A 19,827-nucleotide genomic window follows, 5' to 3' on the forward strand; every position below is an offset into this window, starting at 1 on the left:
TAAATAGTTTGGGGTTTGTTTTGTTTTTTCTAAACTGTGATAAAGCTTAAAGATGAAGAAGTCAGTTCTGACTGGAACATGCTCAGAAGGGCTGTGCAGAGACAGAACTGAAGCTCACAAAGCAGCTGCCAGCATTACCGCCTCAGGCCAGCCCTCTGCACTTGTCCCACTGCCGAGTACCCGGTTTCAGGGATGCAGAACACAAGGCTGACAGGAACTACACTTGGCCTGATTTATTCTTGCAGCTGATGGCATTTAGCCCAGCAGCACACACAGGCTGAACATGGACTCTACAAGGGTGGACAACTTGTGACCATGTTTGGTAGTTTGTGTCAGTGATCATTAAGTGCCTTTATAAAAAGGGAGAAGTTGAAAGGTCTCATTTTCTATCTGCATCACCCTGCCTCAGCTTTCACCATCAGTATTGTTATGCCTGTCTCCATTAGATTAAAGATCTCTTTGGCAACCTGGTGTTTTCTCCCTGAGCAAGTATTTTGCACACTAATGAAATTACCTCCCTATCTTCCTTTTGATAATAAGCTAAGCAGCAAGAAGGCAAAGCTCTGTTGGCGAGGTCTTTTCTGCAGTCTTCAAAACTATTCAAGGAGTGTTTGGAGTCCCAACCCATTTTCCTTAGCCATTTACAAGTGCTAACACCAGTCCCACATGTACTGTATCACTGCAAGTCTTTTATGGGTTATGCAGAGCAAAAAATCACTTTAAGTCCCCTCTCTGTAATGAATTCTAGGGCTAGGAATTTATGAGAGCCACTGCCTTCCCAGACAGAGAAGGGGGTGGGGTCACAGAGAGGACCCCCATTCCTTGTCTTTGTGCTCAGCTGTATAAATATTTTGCTCTCAAGAACATCTCAAGAGAGTATTAAGAGGTTCAAAGTGCCCAGAGGGGTTTTCCTGTTATCAGCTCCCAGTCTCTGGCCATGAAGAACAAGGAACTTCCTATTTATTTATGTACCACTGGAGAATCATGGAGCTTTGCAGATCTCCACCTCCAGATTCAGAGGGCCACAGCAGGAGCTGAGAGAGTGACATTCAATAGAGTAGGAGGTGCTGAAAATGTGCCTGACTTTGCCATTTCTTGCACTTTGTATTTTGAAATGAACAGTCAATTTTTCCTCCTTTGCTATGCAGAGGGCAGCCCACAGTGGCTACTCTGCTATCTATTACTTCAAGGCAGTCTGCTGAAACCCCAGATTTCCATGCAGTGCAGAGTAATTTCCACCCAGGCTACTAATTTTCTGTACAAGTGTCTACAATGCTTCATGCACTCAGTTATTTTCAGAGCTGAAGGAATCAACTTTTTCTCCTCCTCCCCTTTTAATACCACATGTGCTCAAAAAGAACACAGGGCAATTCACACTAGTTACTTACAAGAAAAACTTCGACCACATGGGTATAATTAAACGCCTTGCAAGATTTCAAATAAAACTAATACCAACCAAACATATATTATTTGTTGCTCTTGTGGATCTTTCAAAATAAATGCCATTTAGGATCTAAAAAAATAGAGCTGAATAACAGAATTGTTTTAAGTTCAGCAGCAGCACCAGAAAAGAAACCAAATCAATCTGAGTACAATGATTTATTTCACTTTAAATCTAAATGACTTTTGAAATTATATTTCCTTTAAAATATCACAGTATTCATGGAGGCACAACAGTTTCAAATTGAGCCAGAAAGGAAAATTCCAAAACTCAGAAGCTGAGAAAAAAATAAAGTGTGACGTGCCTTTGTGATTAACTTCAGGTAACAGGAATAGGCACACACTGGTGATTAATTTCACCTCACATTAATCCTAAAAGCTTCTGCATAGAGCTACATATTTGTTGCATTTTCAGTTCACAGTTCAATGGCTGCTGCCAAAAATTTATTCTGAGGCTAACACATCCCCTGCTGAATGGGTTTAAAATAGTGATCTGATTCAAAATGCCCCAGATTGCTTCTCGAAAGGACATCCATTCCCTAGGTTTTAGACACCACAGAAGAGTGATCACATCCCAGCCAGAAGACTTATTGTTAACTCTGGCAGAATTAACACCATGATTTGCTGCATGGCCAAGAAAACATTAGGAAATGGGTACGAGAGCAGAAAGGAAAAAGTCCAACTCCACAGAAACTGAAGACATCAGAGTAAGAGCCAAAATGTTGGTTTTAATGTCTGAAAACATCCCTCTCTTGTTTACTCATTAATGCAGTGTACCCTTTCCTTCTCCAATGCTTATGAAATAAATAATAAAATAAATCATTGCTTGGACTAAATCTTGGCTTGTAAAAAATGCCACATATAATAGGAACAGGCATGCTATCTTTCATTCTACCCCAAAACACACATTAGTCTTTAGCACATGGGTGAGCCAGATTTTAATCAGAATGTGGTTAACTTATTTATGCTGGATAATCTGGAAACCTTAACTACTTTTTTCTTTTAATTCTTGTTTTAAAAAAATAAAAAAAGAAGGCAGCCAATATTTGGCTCTAGCTTGCATTTGAAGGAAGAGAGGATCCAACTCTTAAATCAGCAAACTTCATCAACTGAGTCATGCACCCCCCCCTAATGCTTTTGAAACTTTAACAAACATGTTGCCATGAAGACCTCAGAAAAAGGTTCAGGCCTAGTAAACAAGAAAAAGAGCTGCTTGTTCCAGCTGCCTGATGTCCTAAGGTAGTCTAACTAGTTACTCAACATTTGCCCAGAAGAGATTCCCCAGGTAAGATTTCCAGTGGATCCTTTCATCCCAGTGTTGTTTCTACAGATGCAAACCTGAACGTGGGTTCATTTTGCAGATAGCTCCTCTCTCTGCCATGCAATTCATATCAAAGCTGTTCCAGGAGCCTGTTTCCATTGTTGCTACTCTCTTCCCTCTCAGCTGACATTATGCCAATCATATCAAAGAACAGGAACTAAAAACTCAAGGGCACAGTGAAATGAGTTGCTGGAATTGTTGCAGGCTGAACAGCAAACAGATGGTCAGCAAAACCATGAGAACTGAAGAGGAGAGGAGCCTGATAAATGATTGATAGCACAGCTCAGCTTTGCTTTGGAGGTGTCTCATCCAGAGGCATCTGCTCTGTAAAGCTCAGGAGGGTTGCCTTGTTCTGCCCTAATCCACAGGTGTACACAGAGGTCACCTGCAAAATGCTTTCACCAGGAATACAAAGTCACAAAAGCAACCACGTGGGCCAAAGATTTCTCCCCCTTACCAGACTGCTGTTCCTACAATTCACTGACTACAGAGCGCAGCCCTTTCTCAAAATTGAGGAAAAGAGATGTGGGACCTGAGGGATACAGCAGGGGGTTGCCAATTACTCAGATGGTCTATTGCAGCTTCCCTCTTCCCCCTGAGAAAACCCCTCTTAAGGCATCTGATACACTGGACTGTTAAAACACCACCTGTAAATGACAAGGGCTCTCCTAATTTAAGACACTTAACAGTAAGTGATTCCTGGAATGCAAATGAAGTTTTTTTCCTCACCCCACAGCTACCACATACCGTTCCCACCAGTGGATACAAGAACCCAGCCCCAACGCTGGCCCGAATGTCTCGGATTGGCAGAACAAAACCTGTAGGTGCTCCTTTTTGTTCAGGGTCATGAGACAATGACAAGTGAGTTTTAGCCATGCAGATTGGCAGGTTTCCAAATCCCTGGGAAAAGAGAAAGAAAAGGAATGACATAAGTGGAAAAAACAGTAATTTTTCCAGTACAAAAATATAATTGTTCTATTGTGCCATTCTCTGAAGACATCAGGCATTTTATTCCCCAACAAATGCTTCATCCACAGCCTGTCAAATCCACTGATCATTCTACATCCCCATTTCTTCTCTCTCAGAGTCTCTCCCCACCCCCCATTAAGTACTAAAGAAAGAACCACCATGTCCCTCAGCACATCCAGCTGAGGAAAAAATTAATGGTATAGAAGTGCTGGATATACAACCCTGACAGCCAACTTACTTCCTACTCTCTTCCCAAAATGCTAAACAGCTCAGAGTTAAAATTTTGTTCAGATGCAGTCAGTTAATTAGAAATGTTTGATCAATACAATTGCAGGTCATGAGGAAGTGGCAATTGCATGCCTTTGGCATTTTGATGGACTTGGAGTATATAAGAAGCACAAAAGTGAGAAGTTATACATGGCAGTAGTAAATGGATTGCAAAAGGAAAATTGGTTACAGCAGCCTGCAACCAATGAATTGCCAATCCTCACATTGCTGTTCTCTTCAAAGACCTTCAGTAATGCAGAAGCAGGTAAATTTGCAACAATGTCACACCAGAGAATAGCAAAAGCAACACAGCAACCAGAAAACATTGAATTCAACAACCAGATAGCAGGCTCAAAACTTAAAAAAAACTTTCCATATCAAGTCTTGTATAACCCACAGAACTCATTCCCCAGCATAATTGTGACTGACAAAAATCCACATGGACTCAAAAACTGATTAGTGGAATTTGATCTCAATGGAACAAGATGAAAAAATAATCAGAGACTATTTAAAACCAGCATAATGACTTGTAATTCCCTAATTCTCTAAATGCTGAAAGATTGGAGAGTATAGTAGAGAAAGATCACTAAATCCTCCTATGCTTTCTCCCCAAAACTATCACAGATGGGTGATGCATGGTACTGGGGCACACGAGTGAGTTCTGTTTTCTTCACTAAAAGACAAAGCAAATTTCTCCTTTCCCACATCTTTTTCTTCCTCTGCCATAGCAGCATTTAATGAGTCCTGGATAAGGACATGATTTGAATGAGGATTCCCTTGAAACACAGCTTGAACACCACTGTTCAGTATAATGATTTTGAATGAAAAGCACCACTGCTACCAGCTGACGTGGAAAACTCACCTGCTTGGTGTACAGGGCAACTTTCTCCTGTGCTTCAGGAAGGAGCTCAATGTCTCTTGCCCCGTAGACCTGCTGGGCAATAAGTCTGATCTTATCTACAACAGGCAGCTAGAAAAACAAAAAACACAGGCAAGTCAGCCAAAAGTACAAAGACCTGCAGCATCACAGCAGTTTCAGTCCTCCACATGTGCTGTCATGTGCATATCTATAGACATAAGGCTTAATTCCATTTGCTCTAGAACAAAATATAGAGTAATTGGAAGGTTTTCAAACATATTTCAATATTTCAAGGGTAGCCAAACCAGTAAGAACTGACTAACTAGGTCTTTGAGACTTGTGGAATCAATGCTTCAATTTTAACAACACGTTTCTTCTCAATTTTTCAGTCAGCCTTCTGGACAGCCCCAAGCAACTTAAGCTAGTGAAACCAACTGATATAAACGAAGCATCTCTGTAACAGTGCAAGCTCCTACCTCCACATTATAGAGGAACCTGAAGTTGCTAGGTGCCTGGGATGCTCTCTGAACAGCTCGGGCCAGGGCCAGGGCTCCTTTCCCTCCCTCTGCCCAGTGAGTGCACTCCACAGCATCGAATGCTCCTGCCTCCTTTGCATGTTGTACTACAAGGGCCAGTTCAGCCTTTGTATCTGTCCTGTAAGGAGAAAGATTGCATGTTTGTACCAGAATGCACACACAGTAAATGAATGTTTGTTCTTGACAAGATCCAAAATGCATTTGAAGAAATCACAGCTACCAGACTGCTCAGGGATTATCCACCACAGCCTCCACCTTGGCTGCACCAGCTTTAACACCACAGCTCAGAGTACTTCTGCTGCATAAGAAGACCACACAGTGGTTGTTTCCTGTGCAGTACAACATGCAGAGCCTAATTCATGCACTTCTCAACAATGCAAAACTGTGGCCTTCCAGTATCTGAAGGGAGCCTAAAAGAGAGCTGGAGAAAAACTTCTTACAAGAGCACATAGTGACAGTAGAAGGGGAGTGGTTTCAGTCTGACAGAGTAGGTTTAGATTGGATACTAGGAAAAAACTCTTTACTGTGAGGGTGCTGAAGCACTGGAACAGGTTGCCCAGGTGTTGCAAGTGTTCTTGAAAGTGTTCAAGGTCAGGATGGTTGGAACTTTGAACAACCTGGTCTAATGAAAGGTATCCCTGCTCATGGCAGGGGGGTGGAACTGGATGATCTTTAAGGTTCTTTCCAACCCAGGCCATTCTGTGGTTTTATGACTCTGTGGAAAGGCTATCAACAACATATCAACAGTACTGAAAACAAGAGTTTGTGTTAAACACAGTATATGAAGTGCCACAATGTTACATCCCAGCATCACCTCCCCATTGCAGCTCACTCACTTGAAAGCATTGACAGCCACAACCACTGGGACACCAAACATCCGTGCATTCTGGATTTGCTTGGTTAGGTTGCTGCAGCCTTTTGCCACCAGTTGAAGATTCTGTAGAGAAGACAGCAAAGGAAGCATATTTTATCAGGGGTAGGGAAACTTTTGTTCCAAATCCACCACATGCAGAAACTAATGGTAAAAAGATCAAAATGGGAATGAAACCACAAAGGCAAATCCCCAGTGCTGCTTTCGGAACAGTCCAGACCACTGCAAGCTCTTGGCCAGGAGACAGGAAAAGGAGTGACTACTTCTAATGATCACTGGTTTCAGCTCCCAAGTCAAGGTAAGAGAAACCATTTATTAATCACTTTCTATTATGCTTAAAAAGTTGATACTTGTTCTCATTAACTCCCCACTGTAAAGCCTCAGTTTCCTCTCTGAAACATTTTCTCTCTTTATATATTAAATATCACCAGCAGTGAATTTCATGACATCCATTTGAAGTCTGCGGCAACAGCTTTCAGTTTACATATATTTACATTTTGCAGCATCAGAGACTATTCCTGGAAATTCAGACGTTTCATCCCTTCCTATGCAAAGGATAATATATACAGAAGCTCCATGAGTGAAAGAGCTTCAGCAGTGTAAAGAGCCTGATCAATTATCCAAGGGTACACAACCGTTCAAGGCATAAGGATGGAAGGTGAGACTTTAGTTCACTTCCCTCACTTGCAAACAAGGTGGGGATAAAAACAAAAACTGCTGCTAAGAAGAGAGTAATTAGAGAAGCACTCTGGATATTTTCAGAGACAATATTTCAGCTAAGCGATTACTCCACATTGAGAGGGTTGGGGAAACAGAGTGGATATTACTATGAAAAATTGAGCACACAGACAACTGTGTGAGTTAAGGAGAAAAGCAAGGCTCTGAACACTGGCTAGGTGGAGGACAATAAATGTTTGAAAGAGCAGAGCCAAAGTAACATCATCAAAAAAAAAAAAAAAAAAGAAACATTACAGCTTGTAATGTAATGGAGAAGCCTTTCTGTGGCAGCTAAATAAATGACACACTTGCAATCCAGGCATATGCTGCATGACACCATCATGTCATGACCACAGCTAGCTGGTCCACTGTCACAACAGCTTAAAGATTACCTCTTCTGTGTATTCCTTTGGCAGAGGTACCCCAGCAGTGACCTGTGGAAAAATGGAAAGAAATGGAGCCCCATAAGACTTTTATCCATGACAGTAATCCCTGCTTGATTCTTACTAAACAGTATCAAGATACAACATTCTACTTCATACCGATCCTTTTTATTTCTAAGAAAAAAATAAAAGGAAGAAAAAAAGACTGCATGATAAAATACATGGCTCACTCTGGGACTGTTACAAGTGGCCCAGCATGCAGGCACTTGACTAGGGCAATAAAACAAGCAGATATGAACCTGTAACATACTACAAAATGAAGCTGTTGTCAAAGAGGGAAATACCAATTCCTTTTACAACTCTGAACTTCAGGACAATTTCAAGCAGATCAAATGCTACAGGGCTTTAAGTGACTGAAACAGAATAACAGGAACAGCCCCTCAGGCCTACTGAAAACCTTCCCCAGTACTTACTGCAGGTCCTCCCCCGTGCATTTTCAGAGCTCGGACAGTAGCAACCAACACCACCACATGAGGCCGGAGACCAGAATAGCGGCACTTAATGTTGAAGAATTTCTCCATGCCTATGTCTGCACCAAATCCTGCTTCTGTAACTAGGGTAGGAAATAAAAAAAAAAAAAAAGTTTGTGAAAGATTTCTGGGTGAAGAAATCATACTCTGATTATATAAATCAGAAACTTCCTCCAAGAAAAAAAAAATTTAAAAATAAGCCCAAAGACAGTCATGATAAAAAAGGCAGATCCCTCCAAAACAAAAAAGCAAACAAAAATACCCCACACTCCACACACTTACCAACAAAACCGTCTTTACCCACAAGCTTCAATGCTATTTTGTCTGCTAGCACAGAGGAATTCCCATGTGCAATATTGGCAAAAGGTCCAGCATGAACAAACACTGGTGTTCCCTAGAACAAGGGGAATGCGGGAGAGAGAGAAAGAAAATCAGAAAGTGCAACTTTGCAAATAGGCAGCATGTCAGGAGCTAAGTACTGTGGTATCTGAAAGTAAAGAAAAACACTTTTAGAAGACAGATCTTAAAGCCTTCTGATCAGACATTTGTTATCAGCAAGAAGGACTACAGGGCAAACAGGATTATTATAATCTCCACAAGTGGAGGTATTAATCCGCTTAGGAAAAGGATGGCTAAATCCCAGCAACTCTTTGTCATTCTCCTTCATCCACACCATTTAAATTCCCGAAACACTTCATGACATGAAAGACAACAGACTAAAGACACAGCAAAGTTTAGTGCATTTCCTCAGGGTCATCCTACATGCCAGTGGCAGACCTAGAAGGAACCCAGCCCTCTCCCCTAGCCCTGTGCACAAAACCACAGTAAAGCCCCAGCTCTGAGCTGAGCAGACCCACACTGACCATGATGAATGAACTAAATCAGTTGCTCTAAGTGTCTTCTCAGAGCCAAGAAGCAAATCATCTGTGCTCACCTCTAGCGTCTGCATGAGGTTTGGCTTAACAGCATCCTTCATCAAGACAGCCAGAGCTCCAGTTACTCCCTAAAAGAAAAAAGGACAATCAGTTTCCTGATGTACCAAGACCCTGAGATGGTTCCTACGCAGTGTAAAGGTTCTGATTTTGTCCTGGTGACCTTCTGGTACCAGATCCAGAAGATGTTCAACACAGAACTAACTCTAGTCAGGGCAAAGCAGAAAAATGACCTTTACATTCCTGTAAGAGGATCTGTGATTTCTGGTGGGAGCAGCCTCTTGGTTGTGACCTTGCTGGGCAATCACTTTGCAGCAAAGGCATGAAGAACAACTAATTCATGTTTCAATGCTATGGCAAGGTTAGCAGATAAGAGCAGCAAGGGAGTAACCTCTCAGTAAATATGGTTTACTGCAGCCCATTCAGCAGCACAACATAATGTTCTTAGATTTTGTAGGTGCATTTGTCTTGGATTTTCTTCCTTCTTTTCAGCAACATGGTTTACATACTGGCCTTAAAATTTAATAACAACCTGCTACATCCTGTTCTTGTGCAGAAATAACTTTTAAAGTGAACCTCTGTGCTGATGAGAGCAACCAGGCTGACATGAAAGAAACACTGGAGCCCATATTTCCTCCCAGGTGCAGCCATGTACCCTGCTGAATTCTGCTTCCTGTGCAACAAAAGCTTGTGATTTCATCTCCATGTGCTTTGGGAAGAGAAGATGTGGGTTTGGTTATTTTTGTGACTGACAATCCAGTGGAAACCAAACCAGCTGTTATCCAGAATTTGAAAAAGTAACTAAAATTGCTGTCATGAGTCCTGAGCCACATGCTCACAGCAGTTATGAAAAACTTGACCCATAGTCTCTTTTCCTTCCCTTTCAATTTCAACTGAATCGCAGCACTCAAAGATATGAAAGACTATTTCTTCATAAGACATTCACTGCTTTGTTTCATTAGTTTCAATCTTGCCACATGAAAGCTTATTTAACATTTAATGGATAAGCTTTAAACTTCAGTCATCTCCACAATAATGAAAACTGCAGAACAAGATTTCCATGGCGACATTTCAGACCCGTGTCACTCAGCAGCACTTCGATACATCCCATCTCTAAAACCCGTAGTCAGTTTTTGATTCCATGTTTTGTCCCAGACTTTTTTTGCACTTCGTGGTAGCACACTCATGACATTGGTTGCATCACAGCAGCAGGACCCAGCCTGGACTCTGCAATCACATTTCTGCCTGCATGAGGAGCAGGTAACACGGTCTTAACAACTTGAGCCACTGGCTGCCATCAAGTGCAAACACGTAACAGACAAGAGAACCTACTGGATGTTTGATGCCATCCTCCACTCTGCAGTTGGAATGGACAGAATTAAATATAAACAGATTTTTAAAAAAGTTTAAAAAAAATTGAAGTTAAATACTTCCATCGCCTGGACTTTACAGAAAAGCCAAAGTAACTCCAAAGCCATGCATCATCTGCCTACACGGCTGATGGGCAGTAAGACACACTCCTGTTTTCCAGAAAAAGGGTTTAATCAGTTACTTAAGTTAAACTGGCAGCATGCTAGGTGTAGGAATTAAAATCTCAAAGCTGCCTACAGAACTTTGGCACATGCTCTTTCTCATTCCCAACAAATGTCTCACATAGGGATTTAGAGATAAATTGTTCCAGCCTGGCACTTTTCCTGCAAGGCCAGAGTCAGGCCATCCATCTTCTGTTTCTTAGCCTTACCCTGGGAGGAAGCAAAACAAATAAACAACACTCCCACATCCTCCAAAAACACAAGGAAGCAAAAAACCTGCAGCAAGACAGCAAGAGCTGGATAAGCCTTAATGCCCTGTCCCACCTAGCTGGAAACAAGTCAGGAAGAAGCGCCTGGGACACAGGACATTGCCCTGAAACCATGCTGAAGCACCATTTGGGAAAATGCTATTTGACACACTCCACAGACCTGCCAAGAGCTAACAATTATTGGAGGGACAGCTGCAAAGCAGTGCTGCAGCTTGCAACTGCTGCTTAGGGCTGCTTTACACACTGCTAACAGGCATCCCCAGCGCTATGTCATTCAGCATTTCATGAAGGGAAATTAAATATCTGTGTCCCTCATCAAAGGCTGCATTACAGAGAACACACACTTTTCGCAAATGCTTCTGCTTTTATAGCATTCACAGACTCCCAGAAGAAGGTATTTCATTGTCTGTAATTGAATTTGCACAATGCTTTGTTCCTGCTTCATTTTTTTCTCACTCCAGGGAGCCTAAGAAACAGGATGGCCAGCAGGATGCATTTTGAGTTCTTCTGATTCATAAAGATGCTTTTTACGTAGAAGCCACCACATATTTCCCCTGTAACTCCTATGGTGCCAGTTTCAACTTGACGCACACTGCACATCACACAGGACCCTTGTCCCTGCCCAGGTCACAAACACCCCCTATACAGCTGGATAAGGTGGCAGTCACACTGAAGGAAAAAAACCTTCATTAACTGCAGGAGCTGGGATTTTCTCTTTCATCTTCTATATGTTAATTTATTTTTTTTTTTCAAAGAACTGTCTCTCTGCTTTTTAATTCAGGGAATTTGAGAAATAATAAGAAAAAGCATTTAATGGCAATGACTCTTACAAGGTCATCTGCTGTAACTGGTATTCCTTTTTTGCTGGAAGCCACCACCATTCTGCCAAATCGCTTTTTCATATCATCCAACCCATCAGCCAGGGCTAGGACTGCCATGATTTCACTGCTCACTGTGATGTCAAACTGAGCCTGAAAGAGATGAATGAAGGACATGAACTCATTAAGATTCCCTCCCAGCAATTCTTACCTCTGTTCAATTCTCAAAACAAGGGAAATCATCACCATTGTAATAAAAAAAAAAGAAGAAAGGAAAAAATACAGACATTATTATATACAAGAAATCCAAAGCATTGCTCTCAGAACACTTCATTAAATTTGGCCATTTTAAACTGGATTTTTTTTCTTGCAAGATGAAATAAAACCTACTCATTCTGTTGCTATTACGTGTCTCTCCTGGCACGTACATTAGTGATTCATGTAAGAACACAGAACACTAACAAATTTTATTTTTGAACACTGAGCTTACTAACTCATCTGAGCATTACTAAACAATACAGTAAAAGACAAAAAGCCCACCAACAGAAAAACCAGATTCTACAGGAAATGAAGGGTAGAATTCATCTGACACTACCACCTTAGGGAAGCTAAGCACCCTAAGGGCATTTCAAATCAAAAGAAAGAGGCTTTTCTGAGCACACTTCATTCAAACCATAAATTTGACAGTTACTTAAGGGATGAGGGGAGTCACAGCCCAATTGCCTCTTTTAGTGTATTGATTATACAATGAATCTAGACAAGCTCAGATACTGTGTCTAGTTTTGTCCAGATAAACCCCACCCAAAACACCTGCATCAGTGAAGATGAACCACTGTCAGGACCATCTTTAGAAAGGGAACTCACGTACCACGGTTATGCCGCAGTCACCCCAGTTTGGGAAGCCAATATTCAGGAGACAACAGGGAAGGAGGGAAGAGACAATGAAACTAAACACAACACTGGTAGCAAATTTAACTGCTTGGTTGAGAAGACTTTCTGCTTTCTCTTTAAGAAGATAATGGTAAAAGATGAAAATAGCTGGAGTTACAGAAACTTCCTTTTTCCAAGTACTTTTTAAACCATATGAGAAAAGGGAATAATTACCGTCCGTGTGAAGCCTTTCTCTGTTACAGACTGTCCAATAGTGATTTTCCTAAGGAATCTGTCATTTGTGTCCAGTACTGCAAGGAATGCAAAGAGGAAAGATGTCACATTGCCAAGTCATAAATTCACATCTTTGCCCTGTAACAAACACCCAGCCAGGACACCAATGAAGAGAAGAAGGCAGTTTGAGAAACCATCCTCTCCTAAAGAACGGCAAGTGCTCCTCAGTGTGATTCTTACACAAAAACTGCCATGAAATTAAGATACCCAGAGGTACACCAGAGCCTGCACTCCATCCAGAGGGAGTCTACATCACTTGGGGTGCATTAATCACCAGACCAAAGCTTCTCTGAAAAGTAGATAATATTATTCCAATTGATTTTTCACCATCATTAACCAATATGAATCCAGGAAATTATTGCAGTCAAAAAGAAATAAAATAAACACTCTGTAAGTTAAGTGATAAAATGGTCACATACTATCATTTAGTGAGAATTGTTTCACATAGCTCCATTAAGTCAAATTACCTTGGAAACACAAATTATGGAACACTGGCTTAAATTTGCTGTTTCTTTCTATATGCTTGAAATATTCCAAGTGTTTTATGAAGTATTTCCCATGAGGCAGACTATTTTAGCCTCATTACAGGTTATGAAGCAAATTGTGGAGAATACATTTCATACTGTATTTTAAAAGAAAGAAGAAAAAGCAATACTCTTGGAGCCCAACTCAAGAAAAGGCCCTCTTTTAAAATTCCTTTGATAGTGAAGTATTAAATCTGTCAGACCAGAGAATGATTTTACTTTCAACTATCCTTAAAAACCTTCTTAAAAAATCTGGTCTTCATTTGCTGTCAGTCCCCAACAGAGCAAGTGGGCAGATTAAAACTGAGTTTAATCCCAGAGCAGAACCCTCTCCTTACTCATACAACAGTAAGGTAAAAAGGCTGCTGGCCTCAGTTGCCAAATTCACCTCTCTTAGTGACTAACAAACCCAGAAACACAAACTTGCACACGTTAGCAAACTCTTAATATTTGTGATTTCAGAGCAGATTCAAGCCCCCATGTTAGACCCTTTAGAAATGGGATCCCAGCTGCAGGCAACTATCCCACCAAACTTAAGGAAGGAGGAACCAGCTCTGCCCTCTTTCCCAGGAAACACAGGTTCAGCTGCAACTGCAAATGTCTCTTTTCACATATTTTCTTTCATTTAATGTCTCTAGTACCTCTTTGCCATGTTATGGTGCCTGGGTCAATGTCCAGTCTCACAAATGCATTTACTTCTTCCTTTGTCAAAGCCATAGGATCAGTTTTGTTAATGCCCAGTTTCTACGGGAAGAAAAGACAAATAAGAGGAATAGTGAAAAGATTCACAGAAATGAACCTTTTACTGCAGCATTTAGGCTCTGTCTGCAGCATCTGCATATTCAGAAATAAGGACCCTTTCTTCCAGACCCCAAAACAACGTAAGATGATCCATATCAGCACGAACTGGACAGAGCTTGCTGCTGTCCAGCTTGGAAAGGGCAAGGCAGACAATGGAGCTCATTAGGGCAGGCTGTCACCAAGCTTTGTGCAAGGCACCTAGTGAAAGAGTAAGAGACAGCTCTGCAGTTCCTTCCACGCCTTGTTCCCGTCATTAGTCTCACATGCTTACATCCATTTCTCATTAGTTTTCCTGGGGTCACTGCACACAGCCACACGTATTTAAAGCCACTGCTTTCAGCATGCTGGTTAAAGCAGCACAAAGGAGGAATTAAACAATTCAGTCACAAGGCTGTCAGCATCCCAGAAAGCCGATCTTGAACACACTGAGAGGACGGGCAGTTTGCCAAGTTGCTTAATTGAGAGAAGAATTATCTCAAGAAGCCTGATACAAGCACAAGCTTAGGCATGAGGGAAACGATTCAGTTGATTTATGAACGAACAAGGTTTTTTTAATTAACTAGACAGTTCAGTCGTATTTTTCCCCTGAAGAACAGCAGGGAAGAAGAAAGTCTGTTCTTTTCCTCTTCGAACATATCATTTAGAAAAGGAAATAAACAACAACAATGACAGAGATATCATCTTTCTGGAGTATTAGCATCCTGTTCACATCTTGACATTTAATAACCAGAAGAGTGGTTAGGGTCGAGTTCCCTCAGCAGTCCATCAGGAACACCAAGCAGTATGACATCATTTCTTGCTCAGCAGTGGAAGCAAAATACATATTCTCTAATGGTTAAGACATTATAGCTAATTAATATATCAGAGTTTAACCTTCCTAAGTAGTCTGACTATTGCTTCTGACTTCCAAATGGGCAACTGACCCAGCCTGAATACTCTAAAAGTATACTCTTCAAGGCTTGTACCTTGAAGGAGCTCAGCAGGGCTCAGTCTGTCCTCCTAGCTGCAAGGTTCAAGCCCAGTGCAAAACTATTCATCTGCTAATCCTCATTTTTACAGAAACCAATGTGAACTTGCACACGCCCTTAAGTTTTGAGGATCAGAGGAGCTGTGGGTTGCTCAGGGACTGCCATTCAATGACAGGGCTACTTACCCAACCAGAAGGGGTTTTTTTTTGCAGAGGAGAAATTGGCGATATAGGGAACAGGTTTTTGGGTTTTTTTCAGTTTTCTTTGTCTTCTCAATCTGGGTAAGTAACTTCTGTATGTTCTCTTTTTGCTGAATTTTGTGAATTTTTTTTTTTGTGCTGCATTATCTACACAGCTGTCACATGGGAACCCCTAATCTCTAGATGCAACTGTGTGTTAGGTACAGAGACTGATTCTGGTCTTTTCTTAAACTGCATTAAGGACACTGAACTGACACCACTAATAAAGGATACTAATCTCTGTCTCTTCCCACGGTGTTAATCAGAGCATTTGACAGAGTTATCAGTGATACCTCCCCTTGTCCAGCCTTGGGGCTGCATCTGTTTTCTGTGCTATATGAAGGGTTACCTCACTTCTGCACACTTTATGTAAAAAAATAATTGCCAGCAGAATGACCCAAGGGACAACACGGGTTTCTGTAATGTAGCTCTGGCTACCTAAAGGACAAGTAAATAGAACAGAACCAGAAGCCAATGAGAAGGCAGTGACCTCACCTGTAGTCTTCGGATCTGAATGTCTGAGAACTTCCTGACACCATTGACAGAGGGCACCAAACGGTTGTAGAGAGCCTTGCAAAATGAAACAAGCAGTTAATCAGCACTGCTGGCACATCCAAAACAGGCTGGGCAAAGTGGGCTGGGATCAAATACATGGTAAGAAAGGATTGTACCTGGTCAGACTGAGTCAGCTCGTGGAATATACGTGCATCAATAGCAGCAGCGACCAGGTTGTTGGCTGCAGTAATGGCATGGATGTCACCAGTGAGGTGAAGGTTAAACTAGAGGACATAAAACATATCAGTTACCTCATCCTGCTGCAATTTTCATTTATTCCAACTCACCGTAGACAGATGGAAAGAGAAGTATTAATAGTAATGTTAAAGTGGGTGAGGGTGGAGGGGGAGAGATTGCTCAGTGCAGTATGTGGAAGAGAGGAAAGAATTTCTCTAAAACATAAAAATGCCTCCCCCACATTCGTGTCATTTTACAAACTCCTAAAACAAAGCTCCCAAATAAAAAGTTGTTTGTTTTTTTTTCTTTTCCCCTCTACCAGAACAGTTCTCACAGGCTCCTAGGCACATAAAAGACCCAACTCAGCACACTCTGTGTTCTGCATTGCTCTTCCTTCACCTTCCTACTGACCCCCTCATTTGCACAGCAAGTTTCACACATACATTAGCTGAAGCGGCTGCTGCTCCCACAAGGGAATCTGAGCTAAACTGGAACTAGCAACCTTGTGCAGCACTAGCAGTGGAGCTGTGGTTGCACAGAGCTCTGCTTAAGGTAACCACCCAAACACAGAATCACAGGCAGAACTTATAGACCATGTACTACAGTGACACTGCTAGTAGTTTTCTTAGTTCCATCTCATTAAAAGATAGTTTGAGTGGGTTTGCCTACACGAGTTCTCTGGCTGCACTGTAGCTGTGAAGCTAGTGAAGGATCTAGATTGGGTATGAGGGAAAATTTCTTCATGGAAAGGGCTGTCAAGAACAGAAGCAGGCTGCCCAGGGAAGTGGTGGGGTCACCATCCCTGGAGGTGTTTCAGAAACATGCAGTGGCACTTGGGGACACAGTTTAGCGGTGGGCTTGGCAGTGCCAGAGGAATGGTTGCATTTGGTGATCTTAAAAGTCTTTTCCAATCTAAATGATCCTACAATTATGGCAGGTGAGTAAAAGGTGTGGTTAAAAAAATCCTCTTCATCTCTAGAAAAGCAGCAAAGGAAGAAGATGAAAAGGGGATATTAGAAAAGGTTATATGACAGAATACCTTACAATACCATTTTACTGAAGCTTTACTACTGTGGTCTCAAAAGCCACAAAGCTAAAACAGATAGTCACACACCGATTGTAAATCCTAATTAGTAAATGCTAATTGTTGTCTCATTTTGCATAAATGCAACAAGAAGCAATTATTACCTTTGTTCTGCAGTATGAATTTTGAAGCTTTTCACTTGCTATCTTTTTTATAGGATGAAAGCTGCACACAGAATTATTAAATGATGTATCAAGGTCATTATTGTAACCAGTGGCTCCAGATACGTTATCAGACCTGCATTGGCTGAAACACCCCCACAAAACTATGTGTATTTGTACCACCTGGTATAAGTGAAACGAAACAAATAAAAGTAATTCCAGCCAATTTGGTTCCTAGAGTGTGGCTGTTTCCCACTGCAGTATACAGTCAGGTATTATGGCATGTCTTATTAACCCTCCCAGAGAGGAGGAGGTTATTTTTCCTGTCACATCTATCCTTCACACGTACTTGACACGTGACGAAATCAATATTCTGCCTCCTGAACATCTTTTATGGACCTGCTGCATCAATTAGAACCAACAGCCCTTTTGATCGTTTCTGCTTTTCTTCCTGAAATTGTTCTGTGTCAATCTACAACGCATGAGACAAAGGTAGAATTCTACAGGCAATTACTCTGAGAGCGGCACGAGAGCACATGCTACACGTGCTTTTTAATTCCCTGCCTCCAGACACAGAATTTTACTTGTTACCAAGTCACACCCAAAATATGCTCCAGTGCCAGCCCCCCACAGGCTGAGGTCCTGGCATTGCTGATTCCCAAATTCCCTTTTCCTAGTTCATGTTAGTAATCTAAAACACAAGCACACCAAAATAGCTCACGGAAAGAGTCGGTGGCCACGACAGCTGACAGAACTATGCAATATTCTTCCAAAATGCATTAAGCCATTATCATCTTCATTTCAGTGCTGGGAAAATGAGGCACAGGATGTACTTTGCTCCAGGGTACACAGCAATTCAAGGCAGAGAAGGGAAGGCAAGAGAGGAACTGGGAAGTCCTAGCTCTGTCAAGTTCCCTGACCATGAAGACACACTTCTGAAACAACACAAGGATGGTTGTTTGCTAAAAAAAAGGTTTGCTGAAATCAAGCACCCAGTTCTTTCTAGGTCATAAACTCACACATTTTCTCAGCTATCTGACTTCAGCAGCTCTTTAGGGTCTGTGAGCTGTGAGTGCAGTGAGGCTTTGTTAAAAGAATTACCTCTTCCATGGGGACAACTTGACAATAGCCACCACCTGCAGCTCCACCTGCAGAGACACAACAGTCAGACTACAAGAATCCAGGGGTCTCCAGCCGAGAGTGCTATTACATCAGTTTGCTTAATGGCTCCAAGAGGGCAGCTACCACTGAGCAGCTGAGTTTAAGTCCCAACACAGTACCTTAAAGACAAAACTGAAGAACTTACCCAAAGCTCTTTTTTCTTAAAATAGATGCACTTGTAACTAGAAATAATGTAAAACTATAGAGCAGCAGAACAGTATTTCTGAATGCCATCTTTGTCCATGTAAGCTAACTGCAAGCAACAGAACAATTGTACCTTTTATGCCAAAAGTTGGCCCCTGAGAAGGCTGCCGAACACAGGCAAAGACATTCTGGCGAAGGTGTGCTCCTAAGGCTTGGACAAGGCCAACAGTGGTGGTGCTCTTCCCCTCTCCCAGGGGAGTGGGAGTTATTCTGCAGCAACAAAGCAGAAGAGACACAATTACAGCCTTGCAGTGGGTGAGAATCAAATCCCAGGGATAAAAGAGTCACCTAGTGATTGCAGTTAATGAGAATCCAAATTCTGAACTGGCTCATACTTCAGCTAATCTTCATCAATTCAAAATGGGAAAGATTGGCAAATTATCACATAGATGCTGACAACTTTCCTCTGAAACAACTTGTTAGTTCCTACTGAAAGCAGGCTACTAGACCAGGAGAATTTTGGCTAGGAACCAGTCTACCCTTCATAACCCTAACCTGTAGACCAAAACAATTCATCTGCTGGAGAGAAATGTTAAGCTAGGTTCCCGCTGTTTGCCACAAGTGACCAATCTACTTCCCAAAGTACTACATTTTCACAGTGTGATTTACTAAAACCCAGACCACCCCCATACAGTCATCCCACCAAAGGACAATTCAACAACAAGCCATGATAATAAAATTTCTTTTCATCTTGTAAGTGATGTCTCAGTTCAGGAAGCACCTACCCAGTAACAACGACATATTTGCCATCTGGCTGGTTCTGCAGACGTTTCAGAACTGAGAGCTGAATCTTGGCTTTAGTTTGGCCATAGAGCTCCACCTCATCAGGGAAAAGGCCAACTTCTTTTGCAACTTGATCAATGGGCTTGGGTATGCAAGACTGTGAGATTTCAATATCACTTAAAGAAAGAGAGCAAGATGAATGAGTATGTAAGTCAAAGACTCCCCACAAGTTCCCTGCTTCTGGATGGAATAAACTACAAACTAAAATCTACATTTTACAAATTAGTCTTTAAAACCCCCCTAGTTAAATTCATCAATCCCACCAATACCAGGTACATCAGAATAGGCAATCAGAGTTGCCTTTTTAAAAATAAAAAAAGGCCAAACCCAAAACAAATAACAACCCCTCTCCTCAACCTCCCCATTTTCCTGAATGCCTTTTGTAGGCAATGTGTTATGATCCCAGATGGTATTTTGCATATTTTCAGCTGCTCCTTGGGGACTTGACACCAGCAACTCCTATTTGAAGATGCTACAGTTTTGGCATGCCAGATTGAAAAATTTCCAAAATACAAGCTTTTCACTATTTCCTACTATATTTTGGAATCAGCTATATTCCTACTATTCCTACTATATTTTGGAATCAGCAACCATCTAGCTGGCCTGAAGTATGTGAAAGTCC

General features: G+C 41.6%; 1 protein-coding gene across 2 annotated transcripts in view; it reads right to left on the reverse strand.

The window, feature by feature from the left end:
- Window positions 1-19,827, reverse strand: part of MTHFD1 (methylenetetrahydrofolate dehydrogenase, cyclohydrolase and formyltetrahydrofolate synthetase 1) — a 40,103-nt gene that overhangs the window by 1,690 nt on the left and 18,586 nt on the right. For both annotated transcript variants that reach the window (XM_005520060.3, XM_014249920.2), the window contains exons 11-26: window positions 19,148-19,321; window positions 18,496-18,632; window positions 18,159-18,205; window positions 15,812-15,919; window positions 15,636-15,710; window positions 13,774-13,876; window positions 12,549-12,625; window positions 11,457-11,597; window positions 8,828-8,896; window positions 8,176-8,287; window positions 7,837-7,976; window positions 7,373-7,414; window positions 6,229-6,329; window positions 5,333-5,510; window positions 4,860-4,967; window positions 3,509-3,661 (exon numbers count right to left, since the gene is read on the reverse strand). In XM_005520060.3, the coding sequence (XP_005520117.1) occupies window positions 3,509-3,661; window positions 4,860-4,967; window positions 5,333-5,510; window positions 6,229-6,329; window positions 7,373-7,414; window positions 7,837-7,976; window positions 8,176-8,287; window positions 8,828-8,896; window positions 11,457-11,597; window positions 12,549-12,625; window positions 13,774-13,876; window positions 15,636-15,710; window positions 15,812-15,919; window positions 18,159-18,205; window positions 18,496-18,632; window positions 19,148-19,321 (1,765 nt within the window). The remainder of the gene's footprint in view (window positions 1-3,508; window positions 3,662-4,859; window positions 4,968-5,332; window positions 5,511-6,228; window positions 6,330-7,372; window positions 7,415-7,836; window positions 7,977-8,175; window positions 8,288-8,827; window positions 8,897-11,456; window positions 11,598-12,548; window positions 12,626-13,773; window positions 13,877-15,635; window positions 15,711-15,811; window positions 15,920-18,158; window positions 18,206-18,495; window positions 18,633-19,147; window positions 19,322-19,827) is intronic.

The sequence above is a fragment of the Pseudopodoces humilis genome, chromosome 7 (genome assembly GCF_049639895.1).
Source record: "Pseudopodoces humilis isolate 2021_Gansu_Grassland_sample_001 chromosome 7, ASM4963989v1, whole genome shotgun sequence".
NCBI lineage: Eukaryota > Metazoa > Chordata > Aves > Passeriformes > Paridae > Pseudopodoces > Pseudopodoces humilis.